The sequence below is a fragment of the Apteryx mantelli genome, chromosome 36 (assembly GCF_036417845.1).
Source record: "Apteryx mantelli isolate bAptMan1 chromosome 36, bAptMan1.hap1, whole genome shotgun sequence".
Classification (NCBI taxonomy): domain Eukaryota; kingdom Metazoa; phylum Chordata; class Aves; order Apterygiformes; family Apterygidae; genus Apteryx; species Apteryx mantelli.
The window spans coordinates 57,959-73,187 of NC_090013.1; the positions used below are offsets into that span (position 1 = coordinate 57,959).

Sequence of the window (15,229 nt, forward strand, 5' to 3'; positions counted from 1 at the left end):
GCCTCTGAGCCAAAAACTTACCTCAGTCCGTTTGTAGATTGTTCTTCTTGGACTGGTTATGCTCCTAGGAGTGCATCACTAGAATTTATCTGAGCTTCAGGATGCCACCTAAAGAGCAGCAGCCCCTCTCCCTCCTCATGTGTCCAAAATACATGTATGAGTTTCTTCAGTGGTAATCTCTCGACAGTCTAGATTCATGAATAGTATAACCAAAGATCTCTAACAGAAACTAAAGAACAGACCCTCTACATATATACAAAAACCAGGATAGGAGAAGCCACTGACCCTATGTTTCACACGTGAACTAAGGACAGTTAAAGTCAGGATTATAACGAAGACAAATAACCTGAGGGCAGTCCAACAAAACCAGCAAGGGAAACAAAAGATTATCCTAAAGCCAGAGAGTTCAGGGGTGTTCCAAGTCTTGCCACCCTGACATTTGCAGGACAGCGAGAGGACAGAGAGAGGACAGACAGCAAGAGTCCAGGATATCCAAAATCCCACACCTGCTCCTTCAATTCTTGGTTGCTATTCACACAACATTGTGACCAGGTGAAAAAGTAAACGAGCAGAATAGCTGAAATTTTTATCTTTAATATTGTACATTCATTTGACATCACAGCGACCATTCACAAAACAGACTGCATTATACTGTCACCTTGTGCAATTTCAAGCATTTCCATTTGCAACTAGAAACCAGATGCATACGTCCCGTACCAAGCCAAAGAGATTATTACACAGTGCTCCACAAAGTACCACTTGTTCCAAAAAAAGATAATAATAATAATAATAATAATAATAATAATAATAAGAGAGAGAGAGAGAGAGAGATAGTGTTAGTTCTGTGTCACCCCCAAGTACTACAACCAAATGTGGAGTCCTTGATCTGGAATGTTACACAGCTAGTTCTGTGCAGGTACTGCATTTACTGCTGCCAGATTCCTACCAGAAAATCTAGTCAAACATTTGGTTCTACAAGATTGAATGTTTCTCAAAGGGAACAGTCAATTCCTTGGCTGCAGACTCATCCAGGAACCAGTGCAGCTGCCCAGTATGAGGTTGAACAAGAGCAGCGGGAAGGGGCTTTTCCTCATCACCTTCCAAAATGCGCTGTTCAAAGAAACAGAACAGTGTTTCAGCAGAGTGGTCAGTGAAAGAGTATTGCAAACCAACAACATGAACCTTAAATCATTCACATCTTAAAAAAAAGCTTCAGAGTTTGACTAAAATACTACCATGTTTTTACCCCTATCCCTGTAGAAAGCAGACCTTTGATTAAATGGCAGGTGTAACTATTTGGCCTGGCTCTCCAGAAAAGTCAGTAAATCAGTCTTCCCCCAAAATATCTGCTGACAATCTGGATTTTCATTAAAAAGATTAATCTTTTGTTTTCAAACCATACATACCTTTAAAATAGCAGCTTTACCTTCCCCTGTAGCAACAAACACAACAGTCCGTGCTGCATTAAGCACGGGTAGAGTTAATGTTATCCGCTCTGGTGGTGGCTTTGGAGAATCAGTAATGGCAGCAACGATTTTCTCTTTCTCCTGTCAGGGCAAAAAAGCGTGGGAAAAAAAAAAAAATCAGAATAAAGCAAGAGAACCACTCAAGGCAGATATGGTATATTCCAAACAGAGGAGTAAGTTGCCTGACTCTAAGCAATGAATAAGGTAAAAGATCGTTACTGAGGACAATCTAGGATATAGCAGCAGATTCCTAAAACTTTTCACATCTCCGCCTAAATCGAGATCTCCTTTGTTCACTCCAAGGAGTCCAAGATCAGACTACTAGTCTTACGAACGCAATTTGTGAGCTACTCATTAAAACAGCAGAGCAATAGCATCCATATATTCACTCAGAGTTAAACTCCAGTGGAGAGACAATGATGTTCTGTCAGAGTCATGAGCACAACCACATACATACAAAAAACAGGACAGGAGGAGCCACTAACCCCATGTTTCACACATCAACTAAGGACAGTTAAAATCAGAATTATCAGGAAGACAAATAACCTGAGAGCAGTCCAATAAGCACAACTCGTATTTTGTTAAGCCAAATCCCCTCCTGGTTCTACAAGCTTACCTGTAAAAGGGGATGATCTGGAAAGAGGGAGCAAGTGTGACCATCTGGCCCCACTCCCAAAATCAGTAAATCAAAGACAGGGAGGTTCTCACCCTGAAAAGCCTATAAAAAAACCCAAAAGATTAAACAGAAGATAAAAACCTTGGTCACTCAGATAGGTGGCATATTGCAAGGGAGTAAGTTCTACTGGGAACTGAACTGTAAAAGCACAGGACGCTGCTGCTACTCTATCACGATGAATTTCTAGTCAGGCCGTAAAGCTTCTGGGGTGCCCCACGCTTGAGTGCCCTGTTGTGTGGTATAATCACCTGACAGGGGAGAAAGAACAGCAGCGGTTCACGTCCCTTTGCCAGAGCAGTCACTGATAAACTAAGCCGGAACAAAACATCACAAAGAGCATGCACAAAGCTACCCGGAAAAGCTTCTCCTCAGCGCTGGCCCTTCCCTAAGCCCGTTCGCCACATCAGCTCAGAGAAGAGCCCTGTTCCTGAAGGCATCGCGTTTGCTGTTTGGCCAGCGAGGCGCCTGCCCTTTCTACAGGGAAAACGCGAGGGGATGCGGAGCCCGGCCGGGGCGCCTTTCGCCCGGTAACCCCCACAGGAGACACCAGCTCCCGGCGCCGGGGAGCTTCGCCCGCCCCCCTGGGAAGCGGCGGCCCGGAGCTGCCGGTGCAGCCCCCGCGCCAGCCGGTACCTCTCGGAGCTTGGCGGCGTAGTCGGCAGCGGCGGCGGTCGCGGGCAGGCCGGGGGTGACGGCGAGCACCTGCCGCTCGGGCACGGGCAGCCGCGGCAGCAGCTGGGCCTGAGGAGACGAGCGAAGGTCTGTCAGGGGCGGCCCGGGCGCGGCAGCCCGCGCCGCCCCCGCCCCCGGCCCCGCTCACCTTGTAGGCCCCGAAGGTGCTCTCCGGGTGCCCGGGCGGCACCAGGCGCTCGTCGCAGAAGGCCAGGAGCCAGCGGGCCGGCGCGGCGGGGCCGGCGGCGGCCGGGAGCTCCTGGGAGAGGATCCGCACCAGGCTCCCGCCCGAGAGCCCCAGCGAGAAGCGGCCGCCGGCCTCGGCCGCGCGCTGGGCCACCAGCTGGGCCAGGGAGGAGCCCAGCTCCTGCGGCGAGGGGAACACCGAGATGTGGCGGGGCGCGGAGCGGGGCATGGCCGGGCCGGGCCGGGCGCGGCGACTACGAGCTCGGGGGCGGCGGCCGCCGGGCACGGCCGGAAGCGGCGCGCCGTACCGTGCCCGGGCGGCTGTGGAAAGGCCGGAAGGGGCGGAGCCCCCAGCCGCCGCGTTGCCCAGCAACCCAACGCCTCGGGGAAAGCGCGAGAGCTCGGCCGCAGGCCGCCCGGCCCCACGGGTGCCCGCGTGGGACACGCCGCAGGAAGCGCGCCCGGCCGCCGCTGCGCAGCAACCTCCCGCCCTGGCTGCAGCTGGATGAAAAGACACAAAAAGGCACCGTCCATATCACATTTACAGTTTTACAGCATCGGCAGTTACTCGGTTTCAGCTATCCAAACACTTAAACATCATGATTGAAAAGCATGAGCAAGGTCCTTATAAAAATACCGTGCACAAAGCACTAGTCTCTGACAGAGCGAGGAAGAGGCTTCGGGTCAAACTCCGTGTCAGCGCTCCCCAGGCAAACACACAGCCAGCACCCCTGTGACAGGGGCAGCAGCAGAACGTGGCTCCTCCACCACAGATTGCATAACCAGGTATTAGTTCATCTGAGGTTCCTTAAGGCATCAACGGATGGATAGCACGCACGAGGCGTGAGGCTCCCAGTCCCTCGGGGGGGGGGGGGGGGGATGGGACAGGCCAGGCACCCACCCCAAAATGATTACACTGACACACAAAGGCCCAGCCTGTAAATCTTAAAACACAGAACTGAACAGAGTTGTAATGCTGGTAAGAACACATGGAAACAGATGTCCTGCAGCTGTAGGTTTCTCCGATATTGAAAAAACAAACAAACAGTGGTTTGAAATCACTCTCCTGGTTTGTTTCTGGTGACCCAGGTCTGTGTTCCGGGCTCACCTCCTCTCCTGCAGCTGGCCAGTGAAAGGTGACAGGGCAAATCAAAGCACAGCAGCATCAAAATTAACATTTCCTAAGGCTTTGCATTAGCATGGTGTAACATTGCCACACAGCTCCTGGCTGGTGCGGCCATTTAGCATGCTGTCTCCTAGGGAGGGAACAAGCACACTGGTGTCTTCACTCGCCTGTCCTCCTAGGCGCAGCTCTGTAGAGCAGCATCGCTCTGCTCATGTTCAACAGCTGGTGTCCACAGTACGTTTTTTCATCAGCTAGCAACTTACTCATCCTGTATATCAAAGCCTGTAATGACTCCAGATGCTATCCTAACTAATGTGCGTAATCCTCCAGCCCTAAGGGCATGACACACTTCAATGTGAGTTTTCCAGTGTGTAGTTAAAGTAAAATGTGAGCTAAGACAATTAAAGGACAATTAAGGTCCGCCTGAAGCAAACACTATTAGAAGTCTTCTAGCTTGGTAAGTAAAGTTCAGAGTTGAAGCAGAAAGAAACCTGTGCAGGGCACAAACATCCCCATTTATCCTCAGGACATAAATAAATATAACCATAAAACTTCTCCCAGGTTGCACAAAGGACCTGGGTTTGTAGTGGTTACAAAAAATACTCTCTCTAGATGTTTAACAGCAGATTAATGGTACGTCAGTGCTCATTGAAGGAGCAGGTCACAGGTTAATGTGCTTTAGACAAGGGAAACATCCCATAAAGATTTTTCCCTGCTAGTGATTCACGGTTTAAGGATCTCACATTGCATATTAAGCAGGAATCCACTGCTTCCCACAAGCATCACCCCTTCAATTAGTCATAGTTTTCTGTAAAAAGACTGGCTTCAGACTAGATCATAAAGCAACTTTTCCAGCACAAATCCTTTCATAAAGGCACTCATCCAGTGGAACATACTTCCCCAACTTTAGATCCAGAAAATATAACCGATCTGATGTTTGATGGGGGTTGAATCCTTCCCTTTGTAAGCGGGTTTTCTGAATCTTAAATGTACCTTCAAGGGGGAAAAAAAAAAAACATTAAAAATATTTAGCATCAAAAAAACTGTTTAAACAGTGAGGAAGAGACATCCTAGCTGGCATTTCATTTTTAGTTTATAGTTTTGTCTGAGAATTAGCAACTTATTGAAGCTTGTAACTAAATGGGTTGTTATTCAGTTATATGAAGCTTGTGCAATTTTTACTTCTTCTTACACACAGGTTGAGAAAAGGAGTGTCTGGATTCCTGGGAAATTGAAAACAAAAAGCAGCCAAATCATTAGCTGTTTTAGTGGTTGATATGGCTGTTAGTCATACCGTAAGAAAGCTTAAGCGCATGCGTATGTAGAGTGACTAGAGTAAGGCCAAATGATAGCATGTGAAAGAGTTAAAGGAGTCAAGAGCTTCTGTACTCATTTGTTCAAAAGCAGTTTGTGCATACCCTTTAGGTTACTTCACAGCTAGCCAGACATTATTTCCAAGAGCTTCACCGTTGGGCAAAAGGCTTCAGTTGACCTTTACAAATAACTTGCCCACACTTGCACAATCTTGCAGGAAGTATTCCAAAGGACAAAGGCTTTTTTTTTTTTTCCTCCCTATAAAGGTCTTCTCTATTAATGACTTGGAACTAGTTAATTTTGTGTTTAAGACTCAACTACAGTCATTATTTTTATTAATGGTGACTATGTGCCTGGCATACTAGAGGTTCTGTTATGCATTTCAGGGACTGCATTGTGAAATCCCTGAAAGAAGAGCACAGGACAGCAACCAATCAACTCCAGTCAAAACAAAGTGTCTAGTACAGGTTTCTCAGCTTTTTGCAATACAACACTGACAGTTTCAGTTTCCTTTTGGATCTCAACATTCCCAGAGCTGTTAAGAAAACAGTTTACATATGAAACACTGGTACCTGTGGTGTCAACCTGGGGTAAGAAACGGAGAAAGATGGGCCGGGCATAGGGGGGCAACACCTTCTGTAGCTCCTGATACAAAACATTGGGATTCACTTTAGCTTTAGGATCTGCGATTGCTGCCATTCCAGCTTTTCCCTCCACCCCTGAAATGAAACAGCACAGCTTAGATGGAGATTACAGGCAAAGAAGGAGCAATGGTTGGGTTAAGTATGAAATATTTAACAGATTCAAGCACAGATATTTCATCCTTTCCTCTTCACACTGAAGCAAAGTGCAACATGCCGAAGAGAACTGCAGACTGTAATTAAATCCATTTCCAGCACACTCCCTCTTAGTCTAAGGTAAAACCACAAAATATCCTTGCCCCTGAAAACTAATGCAGACCTTGTTTTTATCAGATTTCTCTCACATACACTGCAATAAAAATTCAGGGGACCGAACTACCATAATGGGAACCTCTCTGACCAACACTTGCTCAGGATAGATTTCTCCTCTCAAAGGGACACTTCCTCTGGCCCGCTCTAACTTTGTCCAAACCCTTTATTTATACCCACATTGCTTGAGAGCTATTTATTTATCCTTTCCAAAAGACTTGTTTTGTTCTGTATTACTTTGCTATGCCAGAAAGCCAGGCTTCACAAATGAGAACTTTCAGGAGCAGAGCCAGGAGACCTTCACCACTGGAGTAGCACTCTCCGGAACAAGTGACTGACCATCCTGTTCCCATCCTTGTGCCCACCTCTGTCCCATTCTCCCCAATCCCCCTTTCTGCATTACTTGAAAATTTAAGGGCCCAAACACCCAGCTCTTCCTACGGAAAGGTCTTTTCACACCAAGAGTTTCTGTGAAGTTCATCATAGAAACCTTCCTCATTAAGAAACAAATAGATACAAATCATATACAAAAGCATGAACCAGGACTGAGTAGTACCATATGGCAGATGGAAAACTCTGAATACACAAGAGGAAAAATCTGTTTAATCTCTAAATGACATACCTTCCTCCAAATAAAGACTCCACCTCTGGCAACACGGATCACTAGTGGCTGTCAGGTTACTTCTACTGCTCAGAACAGAGGCAGCCACGTCAAACTCCACTGTCAGTCTCTATCGTATCTTCTCATTTTGGGGTACCCAGTTTTAGTAGAGGTGACTGATTTCTACCTGTTTTGCAGTGTGACGTAAATCTAGTATGCTTGCCTAATATTTGCTTTTCTCCCTGAACCCTGAGAGTTCTGACTATGTTTTACCTGGTACTTCCACTCCATACACTGCAACATCTGTCTGGTTGAGGATGTGACTCAAAATTCCTTCTACTTCTGTGGTGGAGACATTTTCTCCTCGCCATCGAAAGGTGTCCCCACTGCGATCTTTGAAGTACATGTAACCGAGTTCATCCATCACTAACACATCTCCTGGGAGGGAGAGAGAAGACGCCAAACCATCTCAGAACTCAAGTTCTGCAGCACTGAAGATTGCATTCCTTTCCTCTGATCCGCCATGCAGATTCAGCACTGCCTTCTTCCCAGGGAGGTACAGAGCTAGATCAGTGACTTTTCACCTGCAGTGTACTGCATCTCCATGTTACGGGACAGAAAAAAACGCTACAACATTAGAAGAGCAGAGGAAAAACCTCTCCCTACACATATTTAGATGTTTCTCATTAAATCTCATTAAATCCAGAACAGCTCAAAAGCTGGCAACTTCTAAACTCTCACCAGTCTGTCTCTGAAAAGAAAAATCCCACTATTCTCAAATAAAATTTAGAACCTTTAGAATTTTATCAGTTAAAATTTAGAAGCTCTTAAGACCATCTTCTGCACAATGCTGAAGAATGTTTGCAATCAGTACTGGTGAATCCAGTGCTCATGCTGACAGTACCTGAAAGGTATGCCTGGTCCCCTTTTTCAAACACGTTGTAAGCTATCTTCTTGTTGGTGGCGCTCTCACTGACGTAGCCATCAAATCGACGCAGGGGATCCTGTTGATTTATCTGACCTACAAGTAATCCCGGCTCTCCTACAGAAAACAGGGCCAGACACCACAAGATGACAACTGATGGTATATTTCACAACCAGTTAAACTTTGTAAACATCCATATGTGGTTGCTGTATGTCACGGATATTCAGTTGCTGAACTGAACTACCTTTGAAGAAAAGATCTAGAAGTGGAAATCTACGTACTACACTAGAAACCACTCAAACCAACTAGAGCTCATTAGACCTTTTTTTTCTTTCTTTTTTATTTTTCTTTTCTTTTTTTTCTTTCTTTTTTCTTTTTTTTTTTTTTTTTAAAGAATAAACCCGTTATTCATTTGTTGAGATTAATGTTCACCTGGGCGACAGGGGATACACAGCCCCCTAGAATCACGGATCAGCTCCATTGTGTCCTCGTTGACCTTCACCAAACGAATGGGATAAACACTGGGCAAAATCCGACTGTTGAAACCACAGGCACCAACCTTCCAAAAGGTAGAGGAAAACAAAAGGCGGAAGTAAATTGCTTAGTTTATGTATTACTACTTTCTGGGAATTCTCTGCTCATTCTTCCCCCTCCATTTAACAGGAGACAAGCAAATTTACCCCAAATGCAAGATTTATCCCATGTTTTTGTGCGTGACACTTCTAATCACCAATTTAGTTCTCTGTCATCCCTTGCAAGAGGACTAGGATGCAACATGCAGAGCAGTAAGGAAAGCAATCAGAGTTTTTTCTTTCTTTGTATTTTTCCCTAACCTTCCACTATAATCACTTCTTTCCTTACCTTTCCATCCAAATTTGCAATGCTACAGTTACATTCGGTGGCTCCATAGAACTCTCCAATCTGTTTAATTCGAAAGCGCTTTGTAAAGTCTTCCCATATGGTGGGTCTCAAACCATTACCCACTGCTAGCCGCACACAGTGTTGAGTTTCTGACTCTCGTACAGGCTGATTCAGAAGATACCTGCAGATTTCCCCGATATACTGAATAATCTAAAGTGGTAAATACAAAAACATAGCTCAGACTTCAGGCAATCCTTACAGTGCCCTGGAAAAAGCCAACTAAGAGGCCACTGGCTGCAGTGTACCTCATGGAACTAGACATGTCAGATTTTTAATAAACTGTGAAAGTTTACAAGTTCAAGTTGGGGCTTCTTTCCATGAAAAACTATGCAAAGGTAAAACAGTTGCTCCCCCCAGGAACCAGCAAATTAACATCAGGAAAGAGAGAGGAATAGAGAAGGGATTCCTCAATATGAATCAAGATACCCATACACAGAAAAACCCTCATACTTCAACAGGTCCTGAAGGACCTCTAGAAAGATAGGGGGAATGAGCGGCCAAACACAAAGAACGAACTTGACTTGCCTGAGCTGGCAAAATTAAGCCTGAGTGGAGATGCAATTGCTATCATTAAATACTTGGGGGGTGGGGGGAAGAGGGGGAGAGGGAAGGGAAAAGAGCAAGAAAAACACAAGGAAGGAGGAAGAGCTGCTTAAGTTAGAAGATAATGTTGACACAAACACAAGCAGATACTTATTGGCAATGAAATGCACAGAAGATTCCTCAGCAGACTCTCCTAATGCAGTTAGATTCTGGAAAAGCTTTCCAGCCAGTGGTGGATGCAAACCCCTTTTTGTTTTAAAAATTGGTCTTGATAAATTTACAAAGGGGAAGCAGTAGAGGACGACTGAAACTTCAGAAAGCCTCTTAATCCTGCACTCCTGATGTGGCACTGGCAATTTGAACACATTTTGGTGCCAGTACCTCTATATTTACCAAGGGTCAAGGGACAGATAGCAAAGGAAGGACGCTCAGAACTGGATGAAAGCTGCTACTGAGCAATGAGGAAGGAATGACAGGAACACAGGAGGCAAAGACTGACAGACTGGTAAGAAAAGAAAGGGACAGATGACAGGTAACAATGGGGAAATACTATCTGGAGATCAGTAATTAAGCAGCATACTGACAGCACCAGAGAGACTAGAGTTAGGCAGCAAAGACAGCAACTGCTCCATTAGAAGCGTCATCAGTGCCCTCACCGTGCATTTGTATTTTGTGCAGTCGTCCCAGAAGCGACTGGCTGAGAACTTCTTCCTGATTACCACAGTGAGGCCGTGGATTAGACACTGGCCAACTCCCATAATGTTACCTGGAAAACAAGGATCATTGGTGTTAGCTTTGGCCATTCTAGGTTCATTCATTTGTAAAGGTACATGAAAGATCTCAGTGGCAAAAGGATCATAACATGTATGGGGGCGGATCTCCACCTCAGAGGAGAAGCAAGTTTACCTGCAGAATGATACAGTGGCAAGCAGTTGTAGAGAATATCGTCAGGGTGCATTTTGTACGCATAGTAACCAAAGGCAGCTATCCGATAATACCTGTAAGAACATAGTGCGTGCTAAGGAGGTAAAATAGTGAAACTCAAGGTTTTACCTATGTGAAAAGCACCTCAAGAGGGAAGTACCTCTTCAGGTCCTCACCTGCTGTGCACCACAATGGCAGCTTTTGGCATTCCTGTTGTACCTGAAGTATAGATATAAAAGAGTCGATCTAGAAGAATGGAAAGAGGAGTCAGGTGCCAGACAGACTATTCTCAACTGTTTGAGAAAAATCCCCGTGGGGCTGGTATTTTAGGCTTTGTTCCTATCAGCTGAGAAACTGCTTTGAAGTGGTGACAGCACAGCAGATAGTAAGCTGCTAAAGCTGGCACAAAAGTCAATTTGCAGCCCTAGTACAGAATCTGTGGTGCTCCTGAATGTCATCTGTAATGGTAAATACAGAAACCTGTACAACTGGTTTGCAAAGCCTTAAGGACATGAACTTTACCTCTTCGTGCAAATTGCCCTGTAACTAGGTTAACTCTCCAGGTCAGACACTAATGGGAGATGACTCTAGAGGAGAGGTCTCAAACTGTGTCTGACAGTAGGGCAGGATTTCTGAGATTCTATAGCAAAAAAGATAACCTAAAGGAAGAGATACCACAAGCCTCATGGCAGCATCATTCCTCCTACAGTATCCAAAGTACCAAAATGGAGTCTACTGCCTTACCAATCTCAGATGTGATTAGCTGTCTTAAAATATGAAATACAGACTAGCCAGCTAGCCTCTTCCCTTCTCTTTTATTACAAATCCACCAATGCTCAGCTGCAGCACAGGCTTATTACAAAGAAAGCTTTTAATTACATACAAGTCAGTTACAGGGAAAGGAGGGGGGGGCACAACAATATAGGCTGTTATATCCTACAGAAAAATAGGATAAATTTGTAGAGGTAGTGGAGCGAGAGGTAACCCTGGGAAATATAAGCTTCTGCACCCGTGCGTTCCAACAGCCATTCTTATGCAATGGAAGAGTTGTCTTAGGGTATGTGCCAATCGCCTTCATTTAAGTATTAAATACATGAGTTCTGTAAAGCTTGGAAATCTCAGGCAATGAGAAGCTTAACCCAGAAAGTCCTAGAACCAGGATCTTCTTTTTGTTTTTTTTTCATTTTATTCTTCTATTTGTGAGCCCAAGACTGAGTTAACTTAATTACTCTTTATTTGCTTATTTTTCTTGTTTTACTGTGACCTAGTGCAGTCCTTATTCACATCACATTGAAAAGTAAAAATCATTGAGGAAATTACCATCTAAACCTTTGACTGGAACCTGATTTGGAGGCGATTTTGATGCAGTACTCAGAAGAGGATCAAGATGTCTGGTCTCCACAGGAATAACATCTGGGTTATAGTCACCAGAGCAGTATTTTGCCATGTTCTTCCCCAGCATCCCATTCACTTCAGATATTGCTGCAACACAAAACAAGTCTCTCTTGCAACAAACGTAACACTGCAGGCAATGGTAAAAATGAACTGCGTCGAGTCCTGTTGTGCCTAACAGCATCACTGTAATGGAAAGACCTGGAGAACCAGAGACTATTTTACAATACTTATGTCATATCTGTTCAGATAACATAACTGCAGTCACCGTCCTGGGTCCAGCAAAGACCCTATCACAAAACTAAGCAAAATTACTTTTCCACATGACCCACCATGCCATGATCTTCAAATGATCTAGAAGGATTTCAAGTAGATGATTTGGAATATTAAATTATCAGCTCTAACAATAATTGCTGGAAGAAAGTTGATTAGAAAAGCAGGGATGTGCTTAAAAACAGCATCCACTGATAAACCTATTATACAGCAGATAAAGTGCGACATTAAGCAAAGATTATTAACCAAGGAAAAGAGAAACATAAGTAAGCCTAGCGGCACATTTCACCATTTCTATGCTAAAGTACAAAACTCCAGATGCAGCTCTTCCAGATCCAATGAAACTAGATCAAACCAATGAGTTCAGTTTGTGCCCTCTGATACCAGAAAGACACCAGCATATGAAACTCAGAGCACTGCTCCTCCTTTAGTCTGAAATATTAACTGAACACTTTGGCATTTTTTAAATCATTAGGAGATTTACCATCTTCGTATAGTTCCTAGCTTTTAATATGGCCAGATGTGGCCATATCTTTTTGTTTTTAGTACACTTGATCTCTGCATTAAACGGGACTCAGCCTTATTCAGGACCAAGTGAACACTTCGCTTCATGATTTGACCATAATGCACACAAACGTCCAAGTGACTCACCTGAAGACAGCTCTCCTCCAAAGATCACAGCTTTTGCACCTGAGGTTGTCACACAGTAAACCAGAGAATCCAAGCGCAAATTAAAGTTAATAAGAGCTGCTTCAATGCCAACTTTTGCCATCCCTAGCCAGAGGCCAACAAACTCAGGACGGCTCTCCATGAAGATTGCAATGACATCCCCCAGACGGAAGCCCTGCTGGTAGAAGTAGTTAGCCACAGCATTGGAGTACTCATCTAGCCACCTAAAAGTCCATTTCTCACCAGTGGCCTCATAAATCAGAGCCACCTTGTCAGGGTGCCTGCAGACAACATCCTGGAACATCTTCGGAATAGTGTTTTTGGCTTTCTGATGCCTTCGCAACTTATACTTGACTCGTAACAGCACTGAGAGGCCACTGCAGCAAAGAAAGAGAAGGCATAACTCTAGCAAAAATTATGAAGGTCTCAAAGACAGTTTGATATTCACACCAAAACATATTGATTCAAGATTCTGGGCAGCCATACAGACTGAAAGACCTCTCTGTGCTGAGACATTCTCTGTGTTATCTGGAGGGCCACTAAGTTTGTCACTGTTTTTTGTAACCTGAAAAAATTCTTCCTTTTATATTGCAATTCTGTTTTTTTGTTTCGTTTTGTTTTAAAAAGGATGATGCTTCTGGATAACTACTCATATCAGTTTCCACATCAGGAAGGGAAGTGGGGGCTTTTCTGTCTTCTGTAATTTACGTAATTCTTTTAAGTCTGTTGGGCAGAAGCTGCAAGTTAAATCTTGACACAGTTCAAGCTTTATGGCAGTTAAAAAAGTCCTTGTCTGAACTTCAACTGTCTCACTTATATGGTTCTGTTTCTCCAGGTGAATACTATCTTTAGAAACATACTAGCTCTCTTGATTAGCAAGCTTATTTTCATATCTAAATTATAATTGATATCCAAAAGTACACTTCCATAACATCATCATCAAAATGAGAACAGCAGATCTGGGTGCATATAATGGGTCGCATTTCCTTCCTGGAGATAGGAAGATGGAGGCACTATTTTTCCACCATCAAATAGGAAATTGTTGCGCAACAAGAGTTTGGAAGAATCCCCAGAAACTTGAAGGTCATTTAATATTAGTACTTAAAACCCCCGCAACTCTCACGAGTGAATGTCAATAGCAGGAACCTTGGTCAGTGAAGCCTTGGAGAAGGGGGAAGGGTACATTTGAGAAACAAGTTGTTGGCATTTGTCAGACTGAGCTGGGCTTTCATGGTGACCTTTCACTAAGCTGTGCCAAATACAGAACAGAAGAGCCTTTTCACTGGTTAGCTGCACTTTCCAGATACTTAAGGGGCTCCATTCTGCCTAGTTTATTTTCTGCCATTATTCCTAGCTTGCCATGCAATCAGGAGGAAACAGCTCTTCAAAGCACACTGACAGCTACAGTAAAGCCAGGCAGTCCCTGGCAATCCCAAGAGCCCTAAATCCTTTAGAATAAAAGGATCTCCTCAGAAAGGCCTAAAAAACCACGGAACTAAATGAGACAGCAATGACAAACTCCCAGGAGATGGGGATGGCCCCGAAGACTTACAAATCTGTAGGTCATAAATGATCATTTTAGCTTACGTGGTCTAATACCGACTGTCTCCAAGTCTAGGAGAAACAACAGCACACTTCACTTCTGTAACTCGTCCCACAGGTTAAGCAAATGCTTTACAAGCTACTCGTTGCGTGCCACATAAGGACGCTTTTGCAGCTCACATCCCCGTTTTGTGAGCTGTTCACCTGCTCCTTTTAAGACTGGGCCTTCCAAATCGCTGTTTGCTTCTCCTTACGTGCAGGGAAGGCTGCCAGAAGGAAAAGCTGCCTCCAGTAAACACTGCCAGAAAGAAAAGCTGCCTCCAGTAAACACTTTGTGCGGTTCGGACGCAGAGCGAGCTGCGACGCGGACGCTTATCCCCCACCCGCACCTCCCGCCCTGCAGGGCCGGTGGCAAAACCTGACGGGTTTCCTATGGGCAGCGAAGGCGGCTCGGTGGAAACGCTGAGCGCTGGGGGGAGGGGGAGGCACCTGCGGGGCAATACTCACAACAGGTCTCGCAGGGCGGTCTTGAAAACGACGCGCAGAAGCCGCCAGCCGCCGCTGCCGATGTAGACGCCCAGCGAGGCCGCCAGGCTCCATGACCAGGGCACGCCGAAAAACCGCATCAGCCCCAGCGAGCCGAGGGAGGCGGTGCAGGCCCCGACGGCGTGCATGCTGCGGGGACACGGCAAGCGTCAGGGCGGCCCGGCCCCCCCCGCCGGGCGCCGACAGCCAGGCCGCCCCGGCCCCCGCCGGGATCCCCCGCCCCGGCTGCAGCCGGCGGGCACAGGAGGCGGCGCCCGCCCGGATGAGCCCGGCCCCGCCACGCCCGCCCGGCCCCGCTACCTGAGCGGCTTCAGCAGCTTCTGCGACCCCGGCAGCAGCGACCCCCCCGCGCCCCACGCGCGGCGCCTCGAGGGGCAGGAGCGCCCAAAGCGCCAGCTCTGATAGGCCGGAGGGCAGCGGCTGCCGCTCCGCGATTGGGCGGTGGGGAAGGCCTACGTGACGCCCCCACGGGGGGCGGCTTGGGCGGGTGCTGCGCGCCCCGC

The 15,229-nt window shown here is 46.0% G+C and overlaps 2 protein-coding genes across 3 annotated transcripts; both read right to left on the reverse strand.

Moving 5' to 3' along the window:
- Positions 1–574: 574 nt before the first annotated feature.
- PGLS (6-phosphogluconolactonase) lies at positions 575–3,474 on the reverse strand. Of its 2 annotated transcripts, XM_067314647.1 has the most exons (5): positions 2,963–3,474; positions 2,776–2,883; positions 2,083–2,184; positions 1,407–1,547; positions 575–1,110 (listed from the first exon to the last, which is right to left on the reverse strand). In XM_067314647.1, exons 1-5 carry the CDS (start codon positions 3,227–3,229, stop codon positions 973–975), a joined length of 756 nt encoding a protein of 251 aa, XP_067170748.1. In that variant the 5' UTR covers positions 3,230–3,474; the 3' UTR covers positions 575–972. The 2 variants fall into 2 exon arrangements, with proteins under 2 accessions (XP_067170748.1, XP_067170749.1); XM_067314648.1 differs by lacking the exon at positions 2,083–2,184.
- A 50-nt stretch (positions 3,475–3,524) lies between these two features.
- Positions 3,525–15,062, reverse strand: SLC27A1 (solute carrier family 27 member 1). The gene is made up of 13 exons (XM_067314646.1): positions 15,027–15,062; positions 14,688–14,855; positions 12,621–13,015; positions 11,625–11,786; positions 10,481–10,550; positions 10,287–10,378; positions 10,037–10,146; positions 8,778–8,987; positions 8,349–8,475; positions 7,896–8,033; positions 7,265–7,429; positions 6,013–6,159; positions 3,525–5,119 (listed from the first exon to the last, which is right to left on the reverse strand). The coding sequence occupies exons 2-13, from the start codon at positions 14,852–14,854 to the stop codon at positions 4,962–4,964; spliced, it is 1,941 nt and encodes a 646-aa protein (XP_067170747.1). The 5' UTR covers position 14,855; positions 15,027–15,062; the 3' UTR covers positions 3,525–4,961.
- Between the last annotated feature and the right edge of the window lie 167 nt (positions 15,063–15,229).

Coding starts and splice junctions, on each gene's coding strand:
- PGLS (XM_067314647.1), bottom strand. CDS start 3,229: ATGCCCCGCTCCGCGCCCCGCCACATCTCGGTGTTCCCCTCGCCGCAG. Junction 1,548..2,082: donor CAGATCATCCCCTTTTACAG/GTAAGCTTGTAG, acceptor TTGCCCTGACAG/GAGAAAGAGAAAATCGTTGC. Junction 1,111..1,406: donor GTAAAGCTGCTATTTTAAAG/GTATGTATGGTT, acceptor TTCTTTGAACAG/CGCATTTTGGAAGGTGATGA.
- SLC27A1 (XM_067314646.1), bottom strand. CDS start 14,854: ATGCACGCCGTCGGGGCCTGCACCGCCTCCCTCGGCTCGCTGGGGCTG. Junction 8,988..10,036: donor GCACAAAATACAAATGCACG/GTGAGGGCACTG, acceptor TTACCACTTTAG/ATTATTCAGTATATCGGGGA. Junction 7,430..7,895: donor GGACCAGGCATACCTTTCAG/GTACTGTCAGCA, acceptor TCTCCCTCCCAG/GAGATGTGTTAGTGATGGAT.